Source organism: Geotrypetes seraphini, chromosome 8, assembly GCF_902459505.1.
Source record: "Geotrypetes seraphini chromosome 8, aGeoSer1.1, whole genome shotgun sequence".
Taxonomy (NCBI): domain Eukaryota; kingdom Metazoa; phylum Chordata; class Amphibia; order Gymnophiona; family Dermophiidae; genus Geotrypetes; species Geotrypetes seraphini.
The window spans coordinates 161745804-161772281 of NC_047091.1; the positions used below are offsets into that span (position 1 = coordinate 161745804).

The 26478-nt window shown below is 45.0% G+C and overlaps 1 protein-coding gene across 4 annotated transcripts in view; it reads right to left on the reverse strand.

Moving 5' to 3' along the window:
• The window catches only part of NAA25 (N-alpha-acetyltransferase 25, NatB auxiliary subunit), a 209941-nt gene that overhangs the window by 114605 nt on the left and 68858 nt on the right, over window positions 1–26478 (reverse strand). For all 4 annotated transcript variants that reach the window (XM_033956518.1, XM_033956515.1, XM_033956517.1 and 1 more), the window contains exons 9-11: window positions 24187–24273; window positions 20987–21156; window positions 19693–19805 (exon numbers count right to left, since the gene is read on the reverse strand). In XM_033956518.1, coding sequence (XP_033812409.1) covers window positions 19693–19805; window positions 20987–21156; window positions 24187–24273 — 370 coding nt within the window. The remainder of the gene's footprint in view (window positions 1–19692; window positions 19806–20986; window positions 21157–24186; window positions 24274–26478) is intronic.

Below are 26478 nucleotides of genomic sequence, written 5' to 3' on the forward strand. Positions count from 1 at the left end.
TCCCTCAGGAGGAGGGGGGTTTGGGAGGAGTGAGAAGCAGACTCTATGGGAGGATTGTCTGGTGGAAGAGTCTGGAAGTTGAGAGAGTAGCCGTGGCGAATGATGTTGAGGACCCATTGGTCTGATGTGATGACCTCCCAACGGCTGAGGAAGAGTTGGAGGCGTCCTCCAATAGGCTGAGGAAGAGGCAATGATGTTGGGAGACTGGCTATGCCCTGGAGAAAAGAGTCAAAAGGGCTGAGATGGTTTTGACGGAGGTAGAGGCTTGGCAGGTTGGTAAGACTGAGAGCGAGCCTGAGTTTGATGTTGTTGCCGAGGTCGGCGTGGCTGCTGTTGAGGCGGGTTGAGAGGTCTGGCCGAGAACCTGCGCTGGTAGGAAGACTGCTGTCTGTAGGTGCGAGCAGGTGGAGTCTTCTTTTTAGGTTTAATCAGAGTGTCCCATCTGGTCTCATGTGCTGAGAGTTTCTGGGTTGTTGAGTCCAGGGACTCTCCGAAGATTTCATCACCCAGACAAGGTGCGTTAGCCAGGCGGTCCTGGTGGTTAATGTCTAGGTCAGAGATTCTCAGCCATGCCAAACGGCGCATAGCCACCGCCATGGCAGATGCGCGAGAGGTCAGCTCAAATGAGTGGTAGATGGAGCGAACCATGAATTTCCTGAGTTGGAGGAGGCTGGAAATATGTTGCTGGAAAAGAGGGACCTTACGTTCAGGAAGATATTTCTGTAAGGAGGAGAGCTGTTGCACCAGATGCTTCATGTAGAAGGAGAAGTGGAAGGTGTAGTTGTTGGCTCTATTGGCTAACATGGCATTTTGAAAAAGGCGCTTACCAAATTTATCCATGGTTTTTCCCTCTCTGCCAGGAGGGGTGGAGGCATATACACTAGAACCCTGAGATTTTTTCAAAGTAGATTCCACCAGGAGGGACTCGTGGGGCAATTGAGGTTTGTCAAACCCTGGGATTGGAATAACCCGGTACAAGCTATCCAATTTACGAGGGGCTCCAGGAACCGTGAGGGGAGCTTCCCAGTTTTTATAGAAAGTTTCCCGTAAGATGTCGTGGACGGGCAACTTCAGAAATTCTTTGGGAGGTTGCTCAAAGTCTAGGGCATCGAGGAAAGCCTGAGACTTTTTAGAGTCGGACTCTAAGGGAATGGAAAGAGCTGCTGACATCTCCCTAAGGAATTTGGAGAAAGAGGATTGCTCTGGTTTTGAGACGGTGTCGGTCATGGAGGTTTCTTCATCGGTTGATGAAGCGTCCTCCTCGGTACCGTGAGGGGAGTCTTCCCACAAATCTGGGTCCCTAACGTCAGGGTGCGTACGTTTGGACATCGGTGTGGAGGGCTCGGCATGGCGGGTCTTTGAAAGAGATTTGCCTGAGCGCACCGAGGCGGTACCGGGTGAGGAAGACCGATGTCGTTCCTGGGACCGGACAGGGTCGGCAGCATCACGGGTATGTACTGTAGGTGTTTCTGCCAAGAGCACCGGCATGGAAGTATTAATCGGTACCGAGGGGGTCGACACCGATGGGACAGTGTGAGGCTCGGACCGGTCCTGTACCGGAAGGTGCGGTGCCAGCAACGCCGGCAACAGTTGTTGGAGCTGTTGTTGCAGCTGCTCCTGTAACTGTGTTTGGAGTATGGCCGCGATGCGGTCGTCCAGGGGAGGCACCGGTACCGCTTTTTTCTTCTTCGGTACCATAGGTGCCGCTCTACGCTCCGGCGATGAGGAGGCCGATGATGAGGCACTCACTGAGATCGGAGCAGAGCGTTTGCGGGGCCGGTGCGGTGCCGGGAGGGCCGGTGTCGCAACCGTGGCAGGAGGGCGCTCAAGGGAAGTGGGAGGCTTCTTAGCCGGCTTACCTGGGCCCAATGACCCCGAGGAAGGGTCCGGTGGTGTCGATGTCGTCGGTGCCGACTTTTGTGGTGCCGTCGACGTCGCAGCCGGTTCCATGGCAGATCCGGTACCAAACAAAATATTTTGCTGGATCTGCCGATTTTTCAAAGTACGCTTTTTAAGCGTAGCACAGCGGGTGCAGGTGTCAGCCCGATGCTCTGGACCCAAGCACTGGAGGCACCAATTGTGTGGGTCGGTGAGGGAGATCGGGCGTGCACACCGCTGGCACTTCTTAAAACCCGGTTGAGGGGGCATGAAGGGAAACACGGCCTCCGCAAAATTGAATCCAGAGGCCTGTATGGTGGCAACAGGCCCCGCCGGGGCTGGCCTGAAAAAATAAGGAAAACTCGACGATTTTTTTTTTTTAAAAACAAAAATAAGGGAATCCGATAAGAAAAATAGGAAAAAGTGAGAAAATACGCGAGCGGGAAGGCAAAAATTAGTTTTTCAACGGCCGTTGAAAACACATGCGTCTTCTTCGCTCCGCGGAAACGAAGAAACTGGGGACCACGCACTCCTCCGTCGGGCGGGAAGGCACTCACGCATGTGCGGTGCGGCGAACTAGAACTTTCTAGTTAAAAAGGTCCGTACCGGGGCTCCGTCAGTGACGTCACCCATGCGTTAAGAATATGCTGCCTGCTTGTCCTGGGATAATGGTTATTATTAAGAAATGCATGCAATAAATACAAGGAATAGAACAGTTACTTACCTGTAATGGGTGTTATCCGAGGACAGCAGGCAGATATTCTCACATGGGAGCGATGTCATTCACAAGGCCCGGTACAGACAGTGCGAAAGTCACTTAAAAAATTTTGAAAGTTGAGATTGCCTGTACCGCACATGCCTTCCCACCCGACATCGGTTCGTGGGACCATCAGTTCCATAAAAAAGCTTAAGAAGCCAACTAGGGGAGTGGGAGGGTTGTGAGAATATCTGCCTGCTGTCGTTGGACAACACCCATTACAGATACGTAACTGTGATTTATTTTAGGACAAGAATGGCAGCATATTTTCACATGAGACTCCCTAGCTGCCAGGGTCATGTCTCTGAGCCTGGCAAAAGCAAAAAGGATGGAAACCATTCAGGCAGGGATCCCTGAATGGAAAAATCTTAATATGCAATATAATTTGGAATTTTTATGCTTTCAGGTGAACTTCTTGGGACACCAGGCCGCACAGTGGTATAAATTGATAAACAGATTTGTAAATAAAAAAAACTAAAACTGGACAGGGATATTTGGAGCATTGAGATTAAGCAGCAAATTTCTGCGTCTCAATGGCCACAAATTTGGTCTTGGTGGATGAGATGTACAATGTCCGCACCTATGAGACAAACTTGGTTTTTCCTTTTACATAGAGCATTTTGGACCCCAGTTAGATTACAGAAGTTAAACAGATCTAAGTTTAATAGATGCTGGCATTGTAATCTTGAGATTGGGACACTAGATCATTTGTTATACTATTGTCCCTTTATCTTGATCTTTTGGAAATCAATTTGGACCCAAATATATTGTTTATTGGAGAATCCTGTGGCTTTATCGTATGATACGATTCTATTCAGTATGTCAATGAGAACAAAGAGCCAAATTTAATTAAACAATAATAAGCTTTTATTGATTATGACAGGAGTCGCCATACAACATATGACAAATAATTGGAAAAATTGGAGCAGACTTAATTACAGTTTTTGGTGGAACTCGTTGTGTCACATTTATAAAATGGAGAGAACAATAGCTATACAAAAAGGGAATTATAAAAAATTTAAAGAGATCTGGGGGCCATTGACAAATTATTGTAATGAATACATACCATTTTTCCATTATAAGTACAATGCAAGTAAAGGGATGGGAGGGGGGGGGGAAATTCTGAATTTTATTAAATGTTTGGATCAATAAAAAAATAATATTTTATAGGATATATTTGATTGCATATGTTATGGTAGGGGTGGGAGGAAAGGGTTAAATTTTATGTATTAATGTTAAATATGATAGAAATTCAAGTGATGTATTCAATTTCAATTGTCAATTATTGATACACTTGTTGTAAGATGTAAAAATGAATAAAGATTTAAAAAAAAAAAAAAAAAGGATGGAGGGAAGTTGGTGTCTAAATGGAGAATAAATTTTGTAGAACTACTTGGCCGAACCAACTATCCTGCATGGAATGATTCGCCAAACAGTAGTGGGATATGAAGGTATGAATTGAGGACCAGGTGGCTGCTTTACAGATGTCATCAATGGGAGTGGAACATAGGTAAGCTACTGAAGTCACCATTGCTCTAATTTTGTGTGCAGCGATAACAGTTCTCCAGCAACAGCCCAGCCCACGTATAGCAAAAGGAGATACAGTCACCAGCTATGCTGAGATGGCAACAGGAGTTCCATGGTGAAAGGAGTGGTGACAGGAGGAGTTCCATGTCTGTTAAGATTGAATGATAAGAACAGCTGAGTGGAAGATTTGTGAGGTTTAGTCCAATCCATGTAATAAGCAAGAGTACGCTTATAGCTTCAAGTGGCTTTATTTTTTATATACCATTTATCAGACATGTATCTAAATGGTTTACAATAAAATGAAGTTTAAAAGAAAAGAGTTAAAAATTAAAATTAAAGATAAGTTATATCTTGGATTTAAAATGAAAATAAAAAAAATAAAAAGAGAACGTGAACAGACAGACGTACGCGAAACAAGAGGGAAGAAATAAGATGTAAGTTAATAAATGCATCGAGATTGAAAATAATAAAAGGGAGGAGAGTAGAAGGAGGGAAGATACATTATGGTGGGCTCGCTTCAAAATAAACTTTTTTTTAATTCTTCAAAGAGCTATATGGGAAATATTTGAAAGAGATGAGATTTAGAAATTATAAGCATGTTTAAAAGAAGAGTCTTGAGTTTAGCCTTTAATTTTTCTAAGGAGTTTTCCAAACAGAGATCTAATGGGAGGGCATTTCATAGAGAGAGGGCATTGACCAAGAAAATGGATTTGTGAGTTGTAACATAGAATAGTTCACTTACTGATGGAATGGTCTTGGAAAGACAGGCAGAACTATGGAATAATTCAGATGAAAGTCCGAGACAACTTTGGGGAGATGGCCAAGTACAAAAAACCACCCTGTCGTGCTAAAATATTGTAAAAGGTGGATCCAACACCAGTGCTTGAAGCTCACTGACTCGATGTGCCAATGTGATGCAGACTAGAAATACTACTTTCAAAGTTAGGTTAAGAGATGTAGTTGAAAAGTTAGGTTAAGAGATGTAGTTGAAAAGTTAGGTTAAGAGATGTAGTTGAAAAGTTAGGTTAAGAGATGTAGTTGAAAAGTTAGGTTAAGAGATGTAGTTGAAAAGTGATTCAAACAGGAACTTCATCAAAGTGGAAAGTATAAAACATTAAGATCCCAAGCAACTGGAGGAGGTTCGATTGGTTGTTTAGTATGGAAAATGTCTTTCATGAATCTGGAGACTAAAGGATATACCGATAATGGTTTTTATCCAGAAGCTGTAATAGTGCCGAAATGAACTCTGACTGAAGTAGTTTTGAGACCAGAGTTTGAATGGTCTAGAAGGTAGTCCAAAACTGATGGGAAAGGACAAGTGATTGGATCTAGTGAATGGAGATTTCATCAGACTGTGAAGTGAGTCCACTTGAAACAATAGCATCACTATGTGGAAGGTCTTCTAGAAGCTTCAATAATGGTTGAAACTGGTGTAGAAAGTGTACTTGCTGGGTGAGAGATACCATGCTGTGAGTGCTAGCGAGTGCAGACTGAGATTAAGTAGAGATCCTTCGTTCTGTGTCAGCAACATTGGAAAGATCTGTAGTGTGATGGGTTCCCCTTTGCTTTGTTGCAGAAGGAGAGGGAACCTTGGCTGACATGGCCTTTAAGGTGCTACGAGTTATCATGGTGGCCTGTTCCTGGTGAAGTTTGAGTAGAGCTTTTCCCAAGTAGAGGGATTAGAAGGAAAGCATAAAGGAAGTTGTCTTGCCAGTTGAGGAGAAAAGCATCAGACTCTAGACAATTGGGGGAGGGGGAGGGTGGTGTAGATTCTGGAACAAGAGACTGGAAGTTTTTGATTGTGGGAAGATGCAAAGAGATCTGTGGAGTTCCCCAGTCCTTGAATATCCGACGTAAAACAGCTGAACTGAGAGACCACTCTTGAGGTTGAAAAAGTCTAATCAACCTGTCTGCTAAGACATTCTGTTTTCCTGCTAGATAAACTGCTTTGGAGGAATATGTTGCAAGGCCCTCAGCTACAGACAAGGGTTGGCTCAGTTGACCCGTTTAGTAACTTTGAGTTTACGCCCAGCAGTGTCTACGGTGAGCTGTCAAAGCTCAAGGTTAACAAAGCAATGGGGCCGGACAACTTGCACCCCAGGGTGCTTAGGGAGCTGAGTGATGTCTTGGCGGAGCCATTGTCTGCGCTCTTCAACCTCTCCCTTAGTACAGGCAGCGTCCCGTTGGACTGGAGGACGGCTAATGTCATTCCACTCCACAAGAAAGGCTCAAAGATGGAGACAGCAAACTACAGACCAGTGAGTCTAACATCGATAGTGAGCAAACTAATGGAAACTCTAATCAAACACCAATTAGATAAGATCCTGGATGAGGAGAATCTACGGGATCCCCGACAACATGGATTTACTAAGGGGAGATCCTGCCAATCCAACCTGATCAGCTTCTTTGACTGGGTGACGGGGAAGCTGGATATTGGGGAGTCCCTGGACATCGTGTACCTGGACTTTAGCAAAGCATTCGATAGCGTACCACACCGCAGGTTACTGAGCAAGATGAGTTCTATAGGATTAGGTAACACATTGACGAAATGGGTTGGGAGCTGGCTTGGAGGTAGGCTCCAAAGGGTGGTGGTGAATGGCACCCCCTCTGAAATGACGGAGGTGATTAGTGGAGTACCACAGGGCTCAGTCTTGGGCCCAATCCTATTCAACATCTTTATAAGAGACTTGGCAGAAGGGCTTCGAGGTAAAATAACATTATTCGCCGATGACACCAAACTGAGTAATGTAGTGGGCAAATGCACAACAGACGAAGATTCAGTGCCCAACAACATGATGCACGACCTATTCCTACTGGAGCGATGGTCTAGGACATGGCAACTCAACTTCAAAGCCAAAAAATGCAAAGTTATGCACCTGGGCAGCCAGAATCCATGCAAGTCTTATACCCTTAATGGCGAGATCCTAGCAAAAACGGTAGCAGAACGAGACTTGGGGGTAATCGTCAGTGAGGACATGAAGTCTGCCAATCAAGTGGAGCAGGCTTCGTCCAAGGCAAGACAAATCATGGGCTGCATACGAAGGGGTTTCGTCAGTCGTAAGTCATTATGCCATTGTATAGATCCATGGTGAGGCCCCACCTGGAATACTGTGTGCAATTCTGGAGGCCGCATTATCGCAAGGATGTGCTGAGACTGGAGTCGGTGCAAAGAATGGCCACCCGGATGGTCTCGGGACTCAAGGATCTACCATATGAAAAACGGCTTGACAAATTACAGCTATACTCGCTCGAGGAGCGCAGAGAGAGGGGAGACATGATCGAGACGTTCAAGTATCTTACGGGCCGCATCGAGGCGGAGGAAGATATCTTCTTTTTCAAGGGTCCCACGACAACAAGAGGGCATCCGTTGAAAATCAGGGGCGGGAAACTACGAGGTGACACCAGGAAATTCTTTTTCACTGAAAGAGTGGTTGATCGCTGGAATAGTCTTCCACTACAGGTGATTGAGGCCAGCAGCGTGCCTTATTTTAAGGCAAAATGGGATCGGCACATGGGATCTATTCACAGGGCAAAGATAGGGGAGGGACATTAAGGTGGGCAGACTGGATGGGCCGTGGGCCCTTATCTGCCGTCTATTTCTATGTTTCTATGTTTCTATGGTATCGCCAGGGACCACATTTTGATTGCTTCCTGACAAAGTGGGCGAGACCTTGTGCCTCATTTGTTCACACAGTACATGGCTACTTGTTTGCCTGTTCAAATGAATACTACCTGAGTGAGGAGATGATCTTGGAATGTGCACAGAGTGTTTTGGATTGCTCAGAACTTGAGGAGATTGAAGAGTTTTTTCGTGAGAAGTCCAGCGACCTTGAGTATCACGGCCATCTAGGTGAGAACCTAAGCAAAGCACAGAAGCATCAGTTGTTAATATTTTCTGATGTGGTGAAGTATGGTATAAAAGGCCTCTGGAAAGTTCTGGTTAGTAACAGCCACCACTGAATACACTGACAAAGGTCTGAAGTTATTTGCAATTTTTGGGATAGTGCTCCAGAGGACAGAGACCATTGAGTCAAAAGAGTCCATTGAGGTTCTCCAAGATGTGGATGAGCAAATGGAGTCACATGAACTATGGATACCATGTAGCCTAGAAGACACATCATTTGGCGTGCAATGATGTAATGGAGACTTTCTGGTAAATCTGCATTAGGATGTCGAGCATTTTTTGAGGTAGAAAGGCATATGTTGTATCCAGAAGTACTCCTATGAACTCCAGAGTTTAAGTAGGTTGTAAGTGGACTTTTTTGCAATTGACTGCAAATCCGAGAATCTGTAAAGACGTGCAGTTGAATTAATGGCCAGCTGAGCTGATTGAGGTGTAGAGGCCTTGATGAACCTGTCATCAGATAAGGGAATACATGAAAGCCACAAAACCGAAGGGTGGCTGCTATTACCACTAGCATTTTGTCAACACTCTGGGTGCTGATGCCAATCCAAATGGAAGCACCTTGTATTGGAAGTGGAATATCCCTATTTGAAAATGGAGGTATTTATTGTGGGCTGGAAGGATAGAAATGTGTGTGCGCTTCTTTGAGGTCTAGAGAACAAATCCAGTCAGTCATTCTTTTCCACAAGGGCTAGTAAGGTTCCCAGAGATCATTTGAAATTTCTCCTTCACCAGATATTTGTTGAGAACATGGAGATCTAGAATTGGATGGAGTCCTAAGATCTTTTTTAGTATGAGGAAGTATTTGGAGTAGAATCTTTGGCCCTTCTCCTATAAAGGAACTGGTTCTTTGGCACTGAGCTGGAGAAGGGCTGAGAGTTCCTGCTTAAGGAGGGTCTTCTGCTGGGAGTTGAAAATTGACTCTCCTGGAGGATGATTTGGAGGCCTTTTCTAAAATCGGAGGGCATAGCCCCATCTCACTATTTGTAGAACCCAACGGTTATAGAAGCGAGATGTCCTTCTATAGGGAGAGTATAGGGAAAAAGCTGAGACAAGCTGGCTAAGTTCTCCAGTATTGAGTCAAAATGACAGCTGGAATTTCTGTTGCATCTGGGACTGAGTTTTGAGTCCTCTGTAGTCTGGGACATCTGTGTTGGCAGTCTAGAGGATGTAGATGGCTGTGTATACCTCATCATTCTGTAATAAGAGGAATATTGAGAAGGATAGAACCTTTTAGATGGTTGAGGTTTGGCGTGTTTGAGAATAGGGTGACTTATTCCTCTTAATCTTCCGGGTGGCCACCTCTATTTTGTCAAACAAATTCTCTCCCAGACATGGTATATTTGCCAAGCGTGTTAGGTCTGACACACTGAATCATTCATGGCAATAGGTATCACTGATGTTATTTGATGCGTTTGATGTGACATCAAGATCATCAGTGATATCTATTGCTTGAATATTAATAAAGGAGAAATTAGGTTCTTACCTGCTAATTTACTTTCTTTTAGCTTCTCCAGACCAGTAGAGGTTAATCTTTACGAATGGGTATATATCCAATCATGACCAGCAGGTGGAAACTGAAAACAAAACTGTGGGACAGTATATAATATACTCCCTTCTCTATTTACATCAGTCTGCCGAATAGCCAAGCAGAACTAAGAACTGGAAAACAGAAAGAAAACAATACTCCGAACAGGAGTAACAAATAACATACCCAAATGCTGTTGGAAAATGCAGAGGAGAAATACCAGAAGGAAAAATGTCCCCACAGCTCGCCAGCTAAGCCAGCCGAGCCACAGCCGCTGTTCTTTAATTCTCCCCGGCCCTAGAAAAATACTAGAACCCGCAGCAAAAAACAAAAACTGCCCGCAAAACAGCCCCAACAACAACAACAACAGACAGGGTGGGGACCTCTACTGGTCTGGAGAAGCTAAAAGAAAGTAAATTAGCAGGTAAGAACCTAATTTCTCCTTCTTTAGCACTCTCCAGACCAGTAGAGGTTAATCTTTACGAATGGGACGTACCAAAGCAGTCCCTCACACGGGCGGGACCCCCGAAGGGCTGACACCAGAACACACACACTGAACACCGCGTCCTGACGCGCCATAACATCTACCCGAAAGAGTCTGACAAAGGAATACAAGGAAGACCAAACTGCAGCCTTACAAATGTCCACTGGAGGCACGAGCGACGACTCAGCCCAAGAAGCCGCCTGACCCCGAGTAGAATGAGCTTTGAGAAACTCCGGAACGGGCTGCTGCCCCAGAAGAGAAGCGGAAACAATAGTCTCCTTGATCTAGCATGCAATAGTAGCCCTAGAAGCGCCAGCCCCCCTAAGAGGACCAGTCAGAAGGACAAAGAGATGATTTTATTTCCTGATCTCCTGGGTCCACTGCACATAAGAGCGAAGGACCCGACCAACATCCAACTTGCTCAGCTGTCTTTGCTCAGAAGAGCCCTCCCAACTACCCAAGACCGGGAGGACCACAGATTGATTGACATGAAAAGGAAAAACTACTTTCGGCAGAAAAGGAAGGAACAGGCCTCAAGACAACCTGCTCCCTAGAAAACTCCAAGAAGGGAGCCCTACAAGAGAAAACCTGTAGCTCAGAAACACGCCTAGCGGAAGAAATGTCCACCAAAAAGACCGTCTTCAGAGTAAGGTCCTGCAAAGAGCAGCCGCCCAACAGTTCGAAGGCGGGTGCATCAGAATAGAGAGAACCAGACTGAGATTCCAAGAGGGAACAGAGGACCGCACGGGAGGCCTGAGCACCTTGGCCGCCCGCAAAAAGTGAATCACATCAGGAATGGCTGTCAAACGCTGACCTGTCACAAACCCCAGAAAGGCTGACAAGGCCACAAGCTGAAGCCAAAGCCAGGCCTCTATCCAGGCCAACATGCAAGAACTCTAGGATGTTAGGCACAGAAACGCGAAGAGAGACCACTCCCCGCAACTGGCACCACCCCTCAAAGAAGTGCCAAATCCACACAGAAGCCTGAGAGGTAGAAAGCCTCCAGGACCCCAAGAGTGTAGAAATCACCCTATCTGAATACCCCTTCTTACCAAGACGACCCCTTTCAAAAGCCAAGCCGTAAGACAGAAGGGAGACGGGTCGAACATGGGAATGGGACCCTGCGTCAGAAGGTCGTCCAAGGAAGGCAGAGGAAGAGGATCCGCCACCAGAGTGTCACCAGATCTGCGTATCATGGATGTCGAGGCCAATCTGGAGCCACCAGAACCACCAGACCCGGATGGCGAACAATGCGGAAAAGAACACTGCCCACTAATGGCCACGGAGGGAACATGCACAACAGCCCCTCTGTTGGCCATGGTTGAACCAGAGCATCCAGACCCTCGGCCAGTCCATCCCTGCGACGACTGAAGAAGCGGAACACCTCGGCATTGCCACTCGTGGCCATCAGGTCCATCAGGGACTGACCCCAAGCCTGCATTATCAACTGAAAAACCACAGGGCTGAGACACCACTCTCTGGGATCTAAGATGTGACTGAGGAAGTTCGCCTGAACATTCTCCACCCCGGCCATGTGAGAGGCCGAGAGGTCCAGAAGGCGTGACTCTGCCCCAAAGCATGAGCCGAGCCACCTCCCCCGCCACCTGAGCGCTCTTGGTGCCCCAACGATTGACATAAACCACCGCTGTGGCATTGTCAGACAGGACTCTGACCGACTTGCCCATCAAGAGGGAGCGGAAGGCTAACAGCGCCAGAGGGACGGCTCTGGTCTCCAACACGTTGATCGACCAAGATGCCTCCTCCATGAACCAGGTGCCCTGAAATGAGTGACCTAGACACTGAGCCCCTCCAACCGAGGAGACAGGCATCTTTGAGAAGTTCCGTCCACTGCGATAGATCCAGACTCATCCTCTGGACCAGATGAGAGGTCTGGAGCCACCAAAGAAGACTGCAGCGCGCCAAGCCTCACAGAGGGACAGGGACCTCCAAACTGTGCTCTGGGGTGACCATTTACGGAGCAGAGCATACTGAAGAGACACATGTGGGCCCGCGCCCACCTCACAACATCCAGGAACGCTGCCATCGACCCCAAGACTTGGAGGAAATCCTGCGCCCGAGAACACCGGGACGCCAAAAGAAGGCGAATCTGAGATTGCAATTTGCTTACCCGGGCCTCTGGAAGGAAGACCTTCCCCAAGGAGGTGTTGAACAGAACCCCAAGGTACTCCAGATGCTTGGAAAGGTTGACCACCCAGCCCAGTGACCGGAGAAACTCAACCACCGAGCCGTAACTCGGGCGCTCTCCTGCAACGACTTCGCCCGAATCAACCAGTCATCCCAGTAGGGGTGCACCAGAATGCCCTCCGACTGCAATGCCGCCGTGACGACCACCATCAACTTGGTGAACGTCCGGGGAGTCGTGGCCAGACCCAAGGGAAGCACACAGAACTGATAGTGCAGACCCAACATCGCAAAGCAAAGAAAGAGCTGAGGAGAGGTCCGAATGGAAAAAGGCAAGTAGGCCTCCGCCAGAGCGAGAGAAGTCAGGAACTCCCCCGGCTGAACCGCCAGAAGGACAGACTGCAGTGTGTCCATGCGAATAAAAGGGAATTCTGAGAGTCCTGTTGACCTCGGTTTAAACCAAGGATGGGCCGAAAGGTCCCCTCCCTTTAGGGCCCCACAAAGGAAATGGCGTACCAGCCGATATCGCACTCCTGAGGGGACACTGGACAACTGCTTTGAGATCTAGCAAGCGCTGAAGGGTCTGGCGAAAGGCTAGCGTCTCTCATGCCACCTGACATGGAGAGGCTAGATATGATCCGGCAGAGAGCGGGCAAAATTCAAGTACATAACCGTCCCGCACCACCACCAGGACCCACTGATTGTACGTGATCTCGGCCCACTTGGGAAACAAGTTGCGAAGCCGGGCACCCACGGGAACCAAAGGGGGCGCCGGCAAAGAGCCATCGCGCAGGACGGGCAGCAGGGGAATCGGGGGGGAACTCCCAGCCCCCCGACGGGCCCCCTGAAAGGACTGCATGCGCTAAGCCAACCGACCCCGGGAAAAAACCGGAAGCCTGGAAAGAAGCAGTCCCATGCCCCAGGCGAAACTTGCAAAATTCCCGCAGACGCCCCTGGGCAATGCCAACCTGAGACGCCGGGCAGGCACGGTCCTCAGGCAGACAGGGCACCTCAGAGTCCGTCAGAGTCTGAACCACCGGATCTAAGTCCTCTCCAAACAAAAACAACCCCCGAAAGGGAAATTTTGGGAAGTTCAGTTCTGGATGCGGCAACCGCCGACCAAGCGCGAAGCCACAAGGTACAGCGTGTGGCCACCAAAAGTCCCAGACTTAGCTGCACCAAATCACAAAGAACAACCGAGAGGAACGAGGCAGTCATCTCAATCTTCACCACCTCCTGATCCACTAAGGACCAGTCATCAGACTCACGATCCAGGACACGCTCAGACCACCGAAACACGGTGCGAGCCACCAGCCCCACACAAATACCCCCAAGGCAGAGACATCAAAATTATACTTAGAAGTGTCTCTAACGTACGCTCCTCAGAGACCCTAAGAGCAGAACCGTCCATAACAGGCACGGTATGCCACTTAGGAAGTGCCGAGACCACCGCGTCCCCCATTGGCGAAATTAAGGTAGCCCTATCCCCCTCCGGGATGGGATACCCATGAGCCAAGGCGCACACCAAACGAAACGGCGCCCGTAGGCCACTGTGCCAGCACAAAATCCCGAAAATCCTGACGCACAGGAAAAGAGCGGGAAACAGGACAGACCCCCCTGAAGCAGAGGGGCCCCCATACGCGGGATCTCCGGTGGCGCAACTTCAAAAATGCAGCACCAAGGAGACCTGCTACATCAGGTCTAAAAACTCATCCCTCTGAATAAAAAGCGCACCACGGATGCATCTGCTCTGGAAGACGAGAAACCCGCCGCCCCGCTGCCAGCGGGCGTCCCCTCCAGAGGATCCTGGAAGCCCGCCAAAGTGGCCAGGTCCTCAATCATGCCAACACGCTCCTCCAACCACCAATTTGCAATCCAAGCCCCCCCGCGGGCGCTTAGATGAGGGAGGAGAAAGAGGGGACGCCAAACGAAAAGAGGGAGGCAAAGCCATAGGGGGCGCGGAGGGAAACCACCCCCGAAACCCCCCAGGTGCACGTGGGACCCCCAATTATCTGCACAAAGAAATAAATTAAATTGGGGGCAAAAAACCCCTGGGGATCCCCAGGGACTCCCTGCCCCAGCAGGGGTCCTTGCTGAAACCTGCCCCTGTGTTTGCAATACAGGGGGAAGGTCACCTGAGGTTGCAGACAAAATGGAGGGGCCAGACAGAGAAAATGGCGAAGTTCCCGCCAAAAATGCTCCCTCCATGGCCTGTAGCGGCTGAGAAGCCTGAACAGTCCCAGCCGCTAAAACAGGCAAGTCGGCATCAGCTGTCAAAAAATCAGCTGAGAGGGAATCCTTCGGGGAATCCCTCCCTGGGCGGTTGGAGAAGACCGGGCTTCCCCACTGCTCCCAGCCAACTCGCGAGGCACCATCGGCGGGGAGCTCTGGGCGCCTGCAGCCGCTGCCGACGGAGCTCCACCACTTCACCGGCCCAAACTACCGAATTCAGTCCGGCCGCGAGTGCCTCGCGGCTGGATCTAATTGTGTCCCACTCCCCCGGAGAAGGGCACAATTGCTCCATACGTGACCTAGCTAGAAACAAAGTGCCGGTTAGATGAAAAAATACAGTAAAAACCATTAAACTGACAGGGAAGCAACCCTGCAGACCGGCACTACCTCAGGATTTTTTTTTTTTTTACAGAACAGACTCCACAGGCTCTCGAAGCAATATGCCTTGCTTGATTTAGGGGGCAAGGCTTACTGCTGAGGCTCCTCTAAAAAAATGTAGGGAGGTGGAGGAAGTGGGGGGAGGGACCCCGCTCGAGACCCGCCGGGTTTGACACTCCCGAGGTCGGACGGACCCCCAAACAGGGCCCGCCCAAGCTCCGTCCGGCCAAAAACAGGGACTAGAAACCCCCTAAACAAATTCCAACAGCCCTACCAAGAGAGATGGGTACAGATCACTCAACACCTACTGGAGACTAAAAGAAGACTGAGGCAAATAGAGAAGGGAGTATATTATATACTGTCCCACAGTTTTGTTTTCAGTCTCCACCTGCTGGTCATGATTGGATATATACCCATTCGTAAAGATTAACCTCTACTGGTCTGGAGAGTGCTAAAGAATATAGATTACTAGCTGATGCCCCGGCGTTGCACGGGTATTTAATTATAGCAATAACACAGTAAATGGATTCAAATAAAGATACCTTATAGTGGTGAATGAAATTATATTTTTACAGCTTTATAAAAAGTACAATATTCAAATTATAATGTGAAATATTTGACAAAATGAATACAATACAACAAACACAAAACTTGATTATAAACAACATTTTTAGTTTCACCTCCAGGAGCAAGAACATATAAATTCTTGGGTGAAGAGACCCCCAGAACATATCACCCCAGGTAGTGAGGGATCTGCATACCAAGTTTCGTTCAAATCGGTGAAGCCGTTTTTGAATTACTGTGAGAATGGCAGCTTTTTACATTTTTTCCATTGACATGAATGGGTGAAATCTGATTTTCTGTTTGTAGCTCCGCCCACGTGTGCAGGTGGGCCGCGAGACCCCCAGAACATATCACCCCAGGTAGTGAGGGATCTGCATACCAAGTTTCGTTCAAATCGGTCAAGCCGTTTTTGAAGTACGGTGAGAATGGCAGCTTTTTACTTTTTTTCCATTGACATGAAAGGGTGAAATCTGATGTTCTGTTTGTAGCTCCGCCCACGTGTGCAGGTGGGCCGCGAGACCACCAGAACATATCACCCCAGGTAGTGAGGGATCTGCATACCAAGGTTCTTTCAAATCGGTCAAGCCGTTTTTGAATTACTGTGGGAATGGCAGCTTTTTCATTTTTTCCAATAGACATGAATGGGTGAAATCTGATTATCTGTTTGTAGCTCCGCCCACGTGTGCAGGTGGGCCGCGAGACCCCCAGAACATATCACCCCAGGTAGTGAGGGATCTGCATACCAAGTTTCGTTCAAATCGGTCAAGCCATTTTTGCGTGATCGCGGCACATACACACACACATACATACATACCTCCGATTTTATATATATAGATATAAGCACGGGAACAAAGGGGGGGCAGTTTCTGGCCAGATTGATGTCTGCCAAGACTGGTCTGAAACACATTCTAACCTTGAGAAATGCCCAGAGAGAAAAGATTACCTTGGATCAAGGCAATTGTGAATCTATTATCATTATTATAGAAAGATGTATGCCCCCCTCTCCCACGGTAGAGGAGGGACTGTAGGGATCACTATCTGGATACACTGCAGCTACCTCATATCTTACTGAAAGACAGGGTGATGTTGAATGCCCCAATCACCACTGAATAAGTTTATTGTACAATAACACAAAGTCCACTAATGAAAACTCCAGTGGAAGATGGGTTAAGAGCAGAATTTTATAAGATATTAGGAGAAGAGATGGTTCATCCCCTAACTAACTTATTCAGTGTCATAGTGAACACAGAAGCCATGCCAGATTCCTTAAATGTGGCAAAGATCTTAGTACTTCCAAAACCGAGATGAGATCCGGAGTTAGTGGTGTCACATCAGCCCATTTCATTGTTGAATACTGAAGTGAAATTACTTGCCAAAATAATGGCCACAGAATGCAGGTAGGCTTTGCGAAGGGAAGGACTGTTGCAAAGAAATGTAAGAAAGCTCGCATGCCTGGCTGGGGGAAGGGGGCAACAGCAAGGCTCCGTGCAGGAGCAGGAATCCGGCCCGAAGATCGCCGAGGTGAGGAGTCGCTGGGTCTGCTGAGGGGAAGTTCCCTTAGCCGAATTTGAATGTTCCTGGCTAGTTGGGAGGGGCGGAGCAAGCTCGCACACCTGGCTGGGGGAAGGGGGCCGCAGCAAGACTCCATGCAGGAGCAGGAATCTGGCCCGAAGATTGCCGAGGTGAGGAGTCGCTGGGTGTGAATGTACCCGAAGCGTATGGATGAATGGCCAGCGGACATTGGCTGCTGTGCCGGAAAATGTGTTTGATTGTATGGAAATGTATTTTGCAAAGTTGGACCAATACAAACCACCCTGTTTTCTGGCACTGGTGCCAGCTACATCAACTGGCGAGCTGGGAAGCTAGAGATGCCAGGGGAGTGTGTGGTGCAGTGGTTAAAGCTACAGCCTCAGCACCCTGGGGTTGTGGGTTCAAACCCACGCTGCTCCTTGTGACCCTGGGCAAGTCACTTAATCCCTCCATTGCCCCAGGTACATTAGATAGATTGTGAGCCCACCGGGACAGATAAGGAAAAATGCTTGAGTACATGTAAACCGTTCTGAGCTCTCCTGGGAGAACGGTATAGAAAATTGAATGAATAAATAAATAAAATAGAGTAACTTGAAAAGGGAAAATCTTATTTTTGAAAAGTACTATATTGGAAAGTACTAGAAGGGTGGGGGGAGGGAGAGGGGATAAAAATATATTTAGAATAATATGTATTAGATATAAAAGTGATATTGTGTATTCATTAATTGTATTTCAATATTTTGTACACTTTATGTAAAATTTGAAAATGAATAAAAATTATAAATCTGGAAAAAAAAAAGAAAATTTGGGATACATATATACAAGTGCATCCCAGAGGGTGTAATAACTTAGTTACAATGAGATAGTTGGATTGAGTAGATAGGGGTTACAGTGAAGTGTGAGGGGTAAGGGAAGGGTGGGAAGTAAGTAGTTTAGAAGTAGTAATGCTATGTTGTTCATATAGCTTGGCAGTATAGTTTTGTACTTAACAACAACTGAGGCCTATAATCTGAACAGTGAAAACCAGGGATAAGTTTACAAAGCGACAGTAGATGGTGTGGTGGGAGATTAAGCAGACTGTGTATTATGCATACTTTATATTGTGTTGAATGTCATATTGTTGGGGGGAAGGAGAAGTAGTAAGAGGTTGTAGAAGTTTAAGGGGAGAATAACAACAACAATACAACTAACTCTGCAAAGGCTGTTTGTTATTTTTGAATTTTTAATAAAAAAAAGATTTTAAAACGAAACTAAAACATTCCAACATCTCAAAAGGGAAAACAGTTAGGCAGTGATAGCAGGAGGCATGCTAATTTTGTCTGAGTATGGTTTCCTGGGCTCTTTCCTGTAAGCTTTCTGATCTAAATGTAGATGCTTTGATTTACTAGCTGGATATTATCTTCTGTCTATGGCTAAGCTCAAGTAACAGTTCCACCTTGATAGAAAAGTTCCAGTAAGACGGCAGCACGTTTCATTTTCAATTTGTCCCCTTCCATTCACAAGGGAATGTTAAAAGCAGAACTAAACTAAACTTTAAGCTTATATACCGCATCCTCTCTATAAAGATAGAGCTTAGCACGGTTTACATGAACATTAAAATAAGGAAAAATACATAAATAAGAATTAGTTAATATGAAGAGAGCAGCGAAATTTACATTTTTGAGAATAGCCAAGTTTTCAGATGTTTTCGGAATAATTGGAAGGAGCCCAGATTCCGCAGCTGGGTAGGAAGGTTATTCCAAAGCTCAGTGATTTTGAAGAAAAGATATTTCCCTAATTTTCCAGCGCAGATAACACCTTTTAATGAGGAAAAAGATAGTTTAAGTTTTTGGATGAATCTGGTAGCATCAGGTCTCGCAGAATTCCAAGATAGTGGAATTAGAGGAGGAAGAGTGCCATGCAAGATCTTGAATGTTAGGCAGGCACATTTAAAGTGAACCCTAGAAATTACTGGAAGCCAGTGAAGTTTTGACAGAAGCGGGGAGACATGGTCAAATTTGCTTTTTGTGAAGATCAACCTAGCCGCAGTATTCTGGATTTGCTGAAGTCTTTGAAGACTTTTCTTGGCTAGATAGAGTTACAATAATAATAACTTTATTTTTGTATAATGCAAATACCACAAGCAGTTCAGAGTGGTTTGTAAACAGACTGCACTTAGACAGCGATGTTACAGAAAATATTTTCAAATTACATTGGTATCAGGGATACAACAAGTATTTCAGAGGTACAACAAGGCAGGAAGGAGTCAGAGAAATTTATCAAAGAGTTATGTTTTAATTGATTTCCTAAAGGACTGGTAGGAGGGTGTATTTGAAATGAGGGTGGTTAGGCATTTATTCCATTTGCCTGCTTGGAATGATAGTGTTCTATCAAGGAATCTCTTGTAGATACAGCCCTTTAGGGAGGGGAAGGCAAACAGATAGGCATTGTGTATGCGAGTGGTGCTTGGGAATACAAAGTGGTGTGACATGTAGATTGGGGATAAGCCTGTTATGGTTTTGAGACCATAAATGAGACGGACGGCAGTATTCTGGATGATTCTCAGGCATTTGATGGTCTTCTTAAAGGATCCCAGATATATGATATTGCAGTAATCTAAGGTTCTTAAGATTAGAGACTGGACTAGTAAGCGAAAGGAGAAGAAGTCAAAATAGTCCAGCCTAGAAAGAATGATTATACAAGGACAGCAAAATGTTGTTGATGGAAACAGTATCTCACTTTTCTCAGCATGTATGCAAATATTCCCTGGAATACAACTACCCCCTTACCTTCGTGTGCTGGATGGGGGATAGGAGGTCCACAAAGACCTTTAAGTCAGTAAAGCAGCAGGGTTTATCTCCAAACTTTTTAAAGTATTGGAACATGAGCTCTTCTGGTTCACCTAGAGGTTAAAAAAAAAATGAACGAAATTTTGATGTTGTCGTCTAGGAAAACAAACTTTTACAAACTAGGTTGAAGAGTGACATTTGCTGTATGCTACCTCAAATCACCCTTTCACAAGGACACACTTGCTCTTCAACAAATATGGAAGCTTAGCTAGATACACACTTATTTCTTACTACTTAAACCTAATGTGCATTTCTTCATTTATACATGTGGTAGACCAGATACTAGGGGTATGCAGGCAACAAAGTTCTGTTTAGCTGATCTACAGGTACTCTGACCTGGACTGGCCACAGTTGGAAACAGGACACTGGGCTAGACAGGTCACTGGTCCGACCCAGTATGGCTACTCCTATGTTTGCTTTTTTTTTTTTTTGTTTTAATTTTCACTTCCAGGACAATTTTATTAATAGGGTGTGCAATTGAGCAATAACGTGCTTCATTAATGATGGGAGAGGACACCCAAAGTGGTTCTTTTTTTCCTATCGTTTCATTCAGAAAACAATTGATATGGAAAATGTTGTCCCATGTTGTTTCAAATAAAAGCATTTCCCTAGCAGCCACAGGCAAATGACTTGGAGAATATAATAGCAAATCTTGTGTGTTTTGTCTAAATACATCAATAGTAAGAACATAAAAATTGCCATATTGGGACAGACCGAAGGTCCATCGAGCCCAGTTTCCAATAGTGGCCAACCCAGGTCCTAAGTAGTAAAACAGATTTTATACTGGTTATCCTAGGAATAAGCAGTGTATTTCCCCAAGCCATCTCAAAAGGTCAAAACTTATTATGGGTTGGTAGTAAACAGACCCCACTGCATAAAATAAGGGGTGGTAAATTTAGCCCTATCAAAACAACGAAAGAAGAGGCACAGGAGATGTCTAAACCACCTTTCAGTTACATATACTTTTATTAGCAGTTCTTCAAACGTCCAAAAACAAGTCCTTGATATGCAAAATGAATATGGTCCCTAGGCCACATCTAAATTCCTTATTCTTCCTAACCCAACTGTTGTGTGATGGCTAAGAGACAGAACGGTTGCCAGTGTTCCACCAGCTGCACAGAACATAGCAACATTTCTAAATCACTTTTGAATCTTGTATGGAAGAAAAGCATAATTAAATGTAGTTATCACTTGCAGCTCATCCAGGGAAGTTAGTTCTAGAGCAACCTGTTACCTAGCTTATATTCAGCATTGCATCCTCTCAGCCGCAAACGTCTGATTAATTCCAGCTTGGCCAAGAATGGTCCCCGAAGCTGCCGTGTGCTTTCGGACTCTTCTGCTATCCTGTCCAATACAAACTTTGCCATCTGCTCCATCGAATAATCTACCTCTCCTTCCACCGATCTGTGGGGAGCAGAAAATACAGACTCATCCCTTTACCCCAAGAAAGTCAGAGGAATTATCCAGTCAATTAAAAAAAAAAAATGGAAAGAAAAAAAAGGAAACGTAAAATAAATAATTAAATGAATGAATGAAGCAAAGCTTCTTACCTGTTAACAGGTGTTCTCTGAAAACAGATGAGTCACATACATGCACTCAGTGACACACAGAATGCATTTCTAGAGCTTTCTAGGAAAATCTTAAGGGTCTTGTGCACTTACAGCATGGCAGTTCCTGTATCTCCATACTCAGAATGTGCTTCAGCTCTCTAATTATAATAATGAGATTAACTATTTAACAGAAACAAGGATCTATGGACTGGTGGACTGCTATCTTTACAGAACACCTGTACAGGTAAGTAAGTTAGTGTTCTCCGATAGACCTCCAGTCAAATATGCATCTTCTAAACAAGGAAAGGTAACAGGCTCATTAACAGGCAGTTTTTGGGGTTTTTTTAACAATCCAAAAGGAAAAATAAAATTAAAGCCTAGGAATCTGGAGTTGGGCTATAATCCTCATAAAAGCCCTGAATAGTCTGTCAAACTTGCAGTTAATTTGAGAGATTGCAAAAATCCAGGAGTTTGTTGAAGCTCCGCAAAGAAAATGGCCATTAGGACCTTTAAGCCAAATCACCAAGGCTCTGAAGAAACCTCTAGGACATTCAGCTTCAAATCAATGTGCTTGGTGTGGTCACCAAGCATCAACATCAATGTCAGTATTAAGACAACTGGAGCTTATGGGGGGCTGGGAAGGGGGAGGGTAATAAAGAGCAGAGAATACTGCTCAGAGTAGAGCTAAGCCAGGCACTCTTTCCATCTTTCCAGACTGAGTGACTGTCCCTGTTGCTCATCTGTGAATATAGGATATAATCGGGGGAGAGGAGTTATGGACAGGAAAATATTTAAGGTATGAAGAGTTTCAATTTGTATCTGAAGGAAAATGTATTGTATGACATCAAGAATTAATTCTGTGAGGTCTTAGACTGTTGGAAAATATCATCAAAATAGAACTGAAACTCTTTAGCTCTCAGATGCCTGCATTGGCTTAATCATTGTCTGTGAGCCAACATTAGCAGACCAGTTGGTATCTTTCATCGAGCATTAAAGAGTATTTATAATTTGATTTCAATATTTATAAATTTTAAATATGCAAGTAAAATTTCAAGCCTCTTAATTAAAGCGCTTTGAAAATTCAAAAACCGGCACTTAGCTTTTTAGTAATGTCGCCGGAATAATCCGTTAGTAATCATTATACTTACCTAGGAGAGGACTGGTTTTCCATTTGTGATTTAGAGTCTTAGACTGTTGGCCAGATTGTTTGGAGAAGGAAGCTTATGCACACATGGTGGACTTGACTGTTGATTTTTTGGGAAAGGGTAGCGAGAATAATGAGAGGGTTACTGGCGGTGAAAAGACTACAGGTTGACCCAAAGGTCTGTCTGCTAGGACTGGAACACTTAAAATGGAAGAAGACTGGCAGAATGGGACTAGTTGCAAAACAACAGCTCATTGGAAGGAAGGAGGCTCCTTCAGTACATTTGTAGAAATCCAGGTTGGGGTGGATAGGACTGTTGGGAAAAAGTCAACTGACGCACATGATAGATATTAATTAAGGGATGGAAAAGAATGAGGAAGCTTTTAGAAAGCGTGAGGAATTTGATCTTTGGGAAGCCCTTGGATTGAAAGGAAGGAGAATGGCTGGGTAACCGGTCAGAAACTATATGGATGGCATCTGGGAGAGAAGGAGAGAGATGGGTCTACGGGTTATATAAATGTGAAGCATGGATAGGCTAAGTAACTGTGGTCAGCCATCAAAAGTTATGATAAAGAAAGGCTGAAGTTGTATGAATGTTGTATGAATGTTTAGATCTTTTGCAAATTGAATCATGGATGACTGAGTTCAAACTGAAACTCAACTCTGAAAAAACTAAATTCTTCCTGGCAAGCCCGAATGACAAAATCAAAGACCCTTTATCCTAGTTGAAGAGTGTAGTCTCTCAAGAAAACCATTCAAAGACTCCGAATCATACAAAATTCAGCAGTGCGACTGATCTTTAATATAAGAAAATGGGACCACATAACCCCCTACTACCAAAAACTCCACTGGCTGCCCCTAGAAGCAAGAGTGCTGTTCAAATTTGCCTGCCTTTGTTTCAAATCCATTCTGGGTTTGGTTGCCCATTTTAAATTGGACTATTCCACCAGGCCAAAACGCAGAATACAAATATTTAACCACCCAATAATAAAAAACTGCCGATACAAAAGATTCCTTGACAGAACTCTTGCTTTCCAAACAAATCAACAGAACGACTGGCTAGGTAATCTCATCGAGCACTCCTCATCCTACCTAACTTCAGAAAACTAGTTAAAACCAACCTGTTTAACCAATCTATAACCAAGAACTCTTAAAGTCTTTCCCCTATATTCTACTCACTTGTACTTGACGTCCCTACAATATAACTTTCACTCTTTTTCTCTTCCTCTCCACAAATATGCATGTATTCAATGACATCATTGTTATTCCAAGTATTCATTGTATTCAAGAACTTCATTGTTATTTCTTCGCTGACTGTCCAGCTCTTCTTATTGTAAACTGCCTCAAACTACTTTGGCGGTATATAAAAATAAAATTATTATTATTATTACTCTTGTGAGTCATGTTTCCTGGGGTAACCAATCTCCACTGCATTCTTGGGTGGCAGGGCTTGGGCTCCTCACCCCCTGCAGTCAGTCACATCCAGAGGCTCCTAATCTCTTGACAAGACATTGTCTCCCCTCCAGTCCAACTAGTAAACTACCATTGTGATCTACAGACCCTATATATGCAGCAGGTTTGTTCAGGTCTCATTTCCCTCCCCCTGTTGAACAACACACAGGCTCACCCAAGTGTTTTCCATGACAGTAAAAATATAAACTCAGACCCAAACCAACCCACCCCACAGCAGGAAAAAAGTAACAAGAGAACCTAAAATAAAATGTAGATAGTGCAACTTACTGATCTCCTTCTGGAGGAGTCCATGCCTCATCAATAAGATGAAAGACAGAGTCAAAGTAAATGAGGTAAAACTGCCAATCATCTGAGCTAAAAGAAAGCAAAAGGAGAACAGAGAAAAGAAAAAAAAGAATTAATTATGTTGCATGAACTATGCTACTGTCATTATGTAATCTAATACAATTTAATATAGCCATGTATATTCCGCTTAATTAAGTTTTACAGCTCATGGTGGATTGCAAATTATAAAAATGGGTTAAAAATTCCAAGTTTACATATAAAATTTGAAACATTTCCAAAATAGGTTTAATCCCTTGATAAATAAAGAGAGCGATTAGGATCTTACCTTGATAATATATTTTCTAGTAGATAGGAATGATATGCTGAACCAAGGGGTCTTTCATCCATGCCCATGAGTCTGTTACAGGAGATACTGATCACTGTTTTAGCACCTCCTCCTTCTCCCTGTTGTCTTTTGCCTTCAGTTAGTTTCAAAGCTGGCAACAGCCCTACAGAAGAGAACAGGAGGAGAATGGGGAGACCCTCCCCAACAAGACTTTGATCTGCTCACATAATAGAACACAAAGCTCACAGACATACCATTTGGGAGGAATGGTACAAACTTAACAATTTTTTTACAAACAATAAGCCATAATGAAGTGTGGAACCCAGAGGAAAACCCTTAAGGAACTATGTACATTCAATATATAGCTTCTTCAAATTTAGGAAAGCTGGCAGAAAGTTCAGGGATGCAGTCTTCAGGCAGCAGATGGTCTAGGCAGGTGCAATGGGGTTCAGCATACCATCCCTATCTACTGGAAGGGATATTAAGGTAATAGTGCTGTTATGGTATCCTGTCTTGACCTGAAGAAAGAGATTTTGGTCTATAAAAGTTAGTCAAAAAGGTATTAAAATTAATGAAATAGAAAGATACCTTATTTCCAATTTCTATATTTACATTTACTTATTAATGTTTTAAACACAGCTACCACACTACTTTATCTTAAGCTAAAAATAAATATTTTTTCTACCTTTGTTGTTTGGTTATTTACTTTTTCCAACTGTGTTGGTATCCACCTCTGGTTTCTGCTTTCCTCATCTTGCCAGGATTTCCTGTCCCATTTCTCAATTTCTCTCTCTTCCTTTTTCTTTTAGCTTTCTTCAATTTATTTTCTGCCTCTGTTCAGATATTTTTTTTCTTACTATCCAACCCTCAATTTCCCTGTTTAGTGTGCCTACCAACAGCTTGCTTCTTTTTTCCCACTCACCCTGGGGCTCTCCTATCTCACTTCCTCTTACTCTAACTGTATCCTCTTTCCCCCATTCAGCATGTTGCCCCTCTCTGCCCTCCCCGCTTCCTTCCAGCATGCTGCCCCTCTCTGTCCTCCCCGCTTCCTTCCAGCAAGCTGCCCCTCTCTGTCCTCCCCGCTTCCTTCCAGCATGCTGCCCCTCTCTGTCCTCCCCGCTTCCTTCCAGCATGCTGCCCCTCTGTCCTCCCCGCTTCCCCAAACCAACAGCAGTAGCAAAACAAAACAGTGCGGGGCTGCACTGCACTTTTCTATGAGGAAAAAAACCTTGTGGATAGTTTCCAAGTTTAATAAAGAACTTCATTATCTCACCTATCATATAGAACAGGGGTCTCAAAGTCCCTCCTTGAGGGCCACAATCCAGTCGGGTTTTCAGGATTTCCCCAATGAATATGCATGAGATCTAAGTGTATGCATGCATATTCATTGGGGAAATCTTGAAAACCTGACCGGATTGCGGCCCTCAAGGAGGGACTTTGAGACCCCATGATATAGAACATCTAAACAGCTTACAGTTTAGGTCTAGAGGGGAAAGAGATGTGTCAGACACAACTTGACAGCAAGGGGAAAACCACAACACTTGATAGGATAGTAGGGTTGTGTAAAATGTAAGGTATGATCTCAGTATCCAGCCTGTCTTGCTCAGTACTGTCAAAAGAGATATGACAGGGGAAAGGAATCTATCACGTGGCTCAAGATGGAAAAGAATCATAAGTGTATGTGTGTTTGTCAGATAAAAGAAACATTTTGAGGTCTGTTTTGAATTTGTCTAAAGATGACTAATCTGAGATGAAGGCTCACAGCACCAGAGGCGTAAAAGAAGCAAGTTGTTATTTTCTATGCCCTCAATATGCAAGTCAGCTCACATTTCTACAAGCGAAGGATAGGGGGATTGAGGGATACAGATAAGGGTAGATAAGAGTATGGAAAGAGTAAAGATAAAAACAAGGGGGCTATAGGGCTAAATCAAGATAACATGACAGGTCAT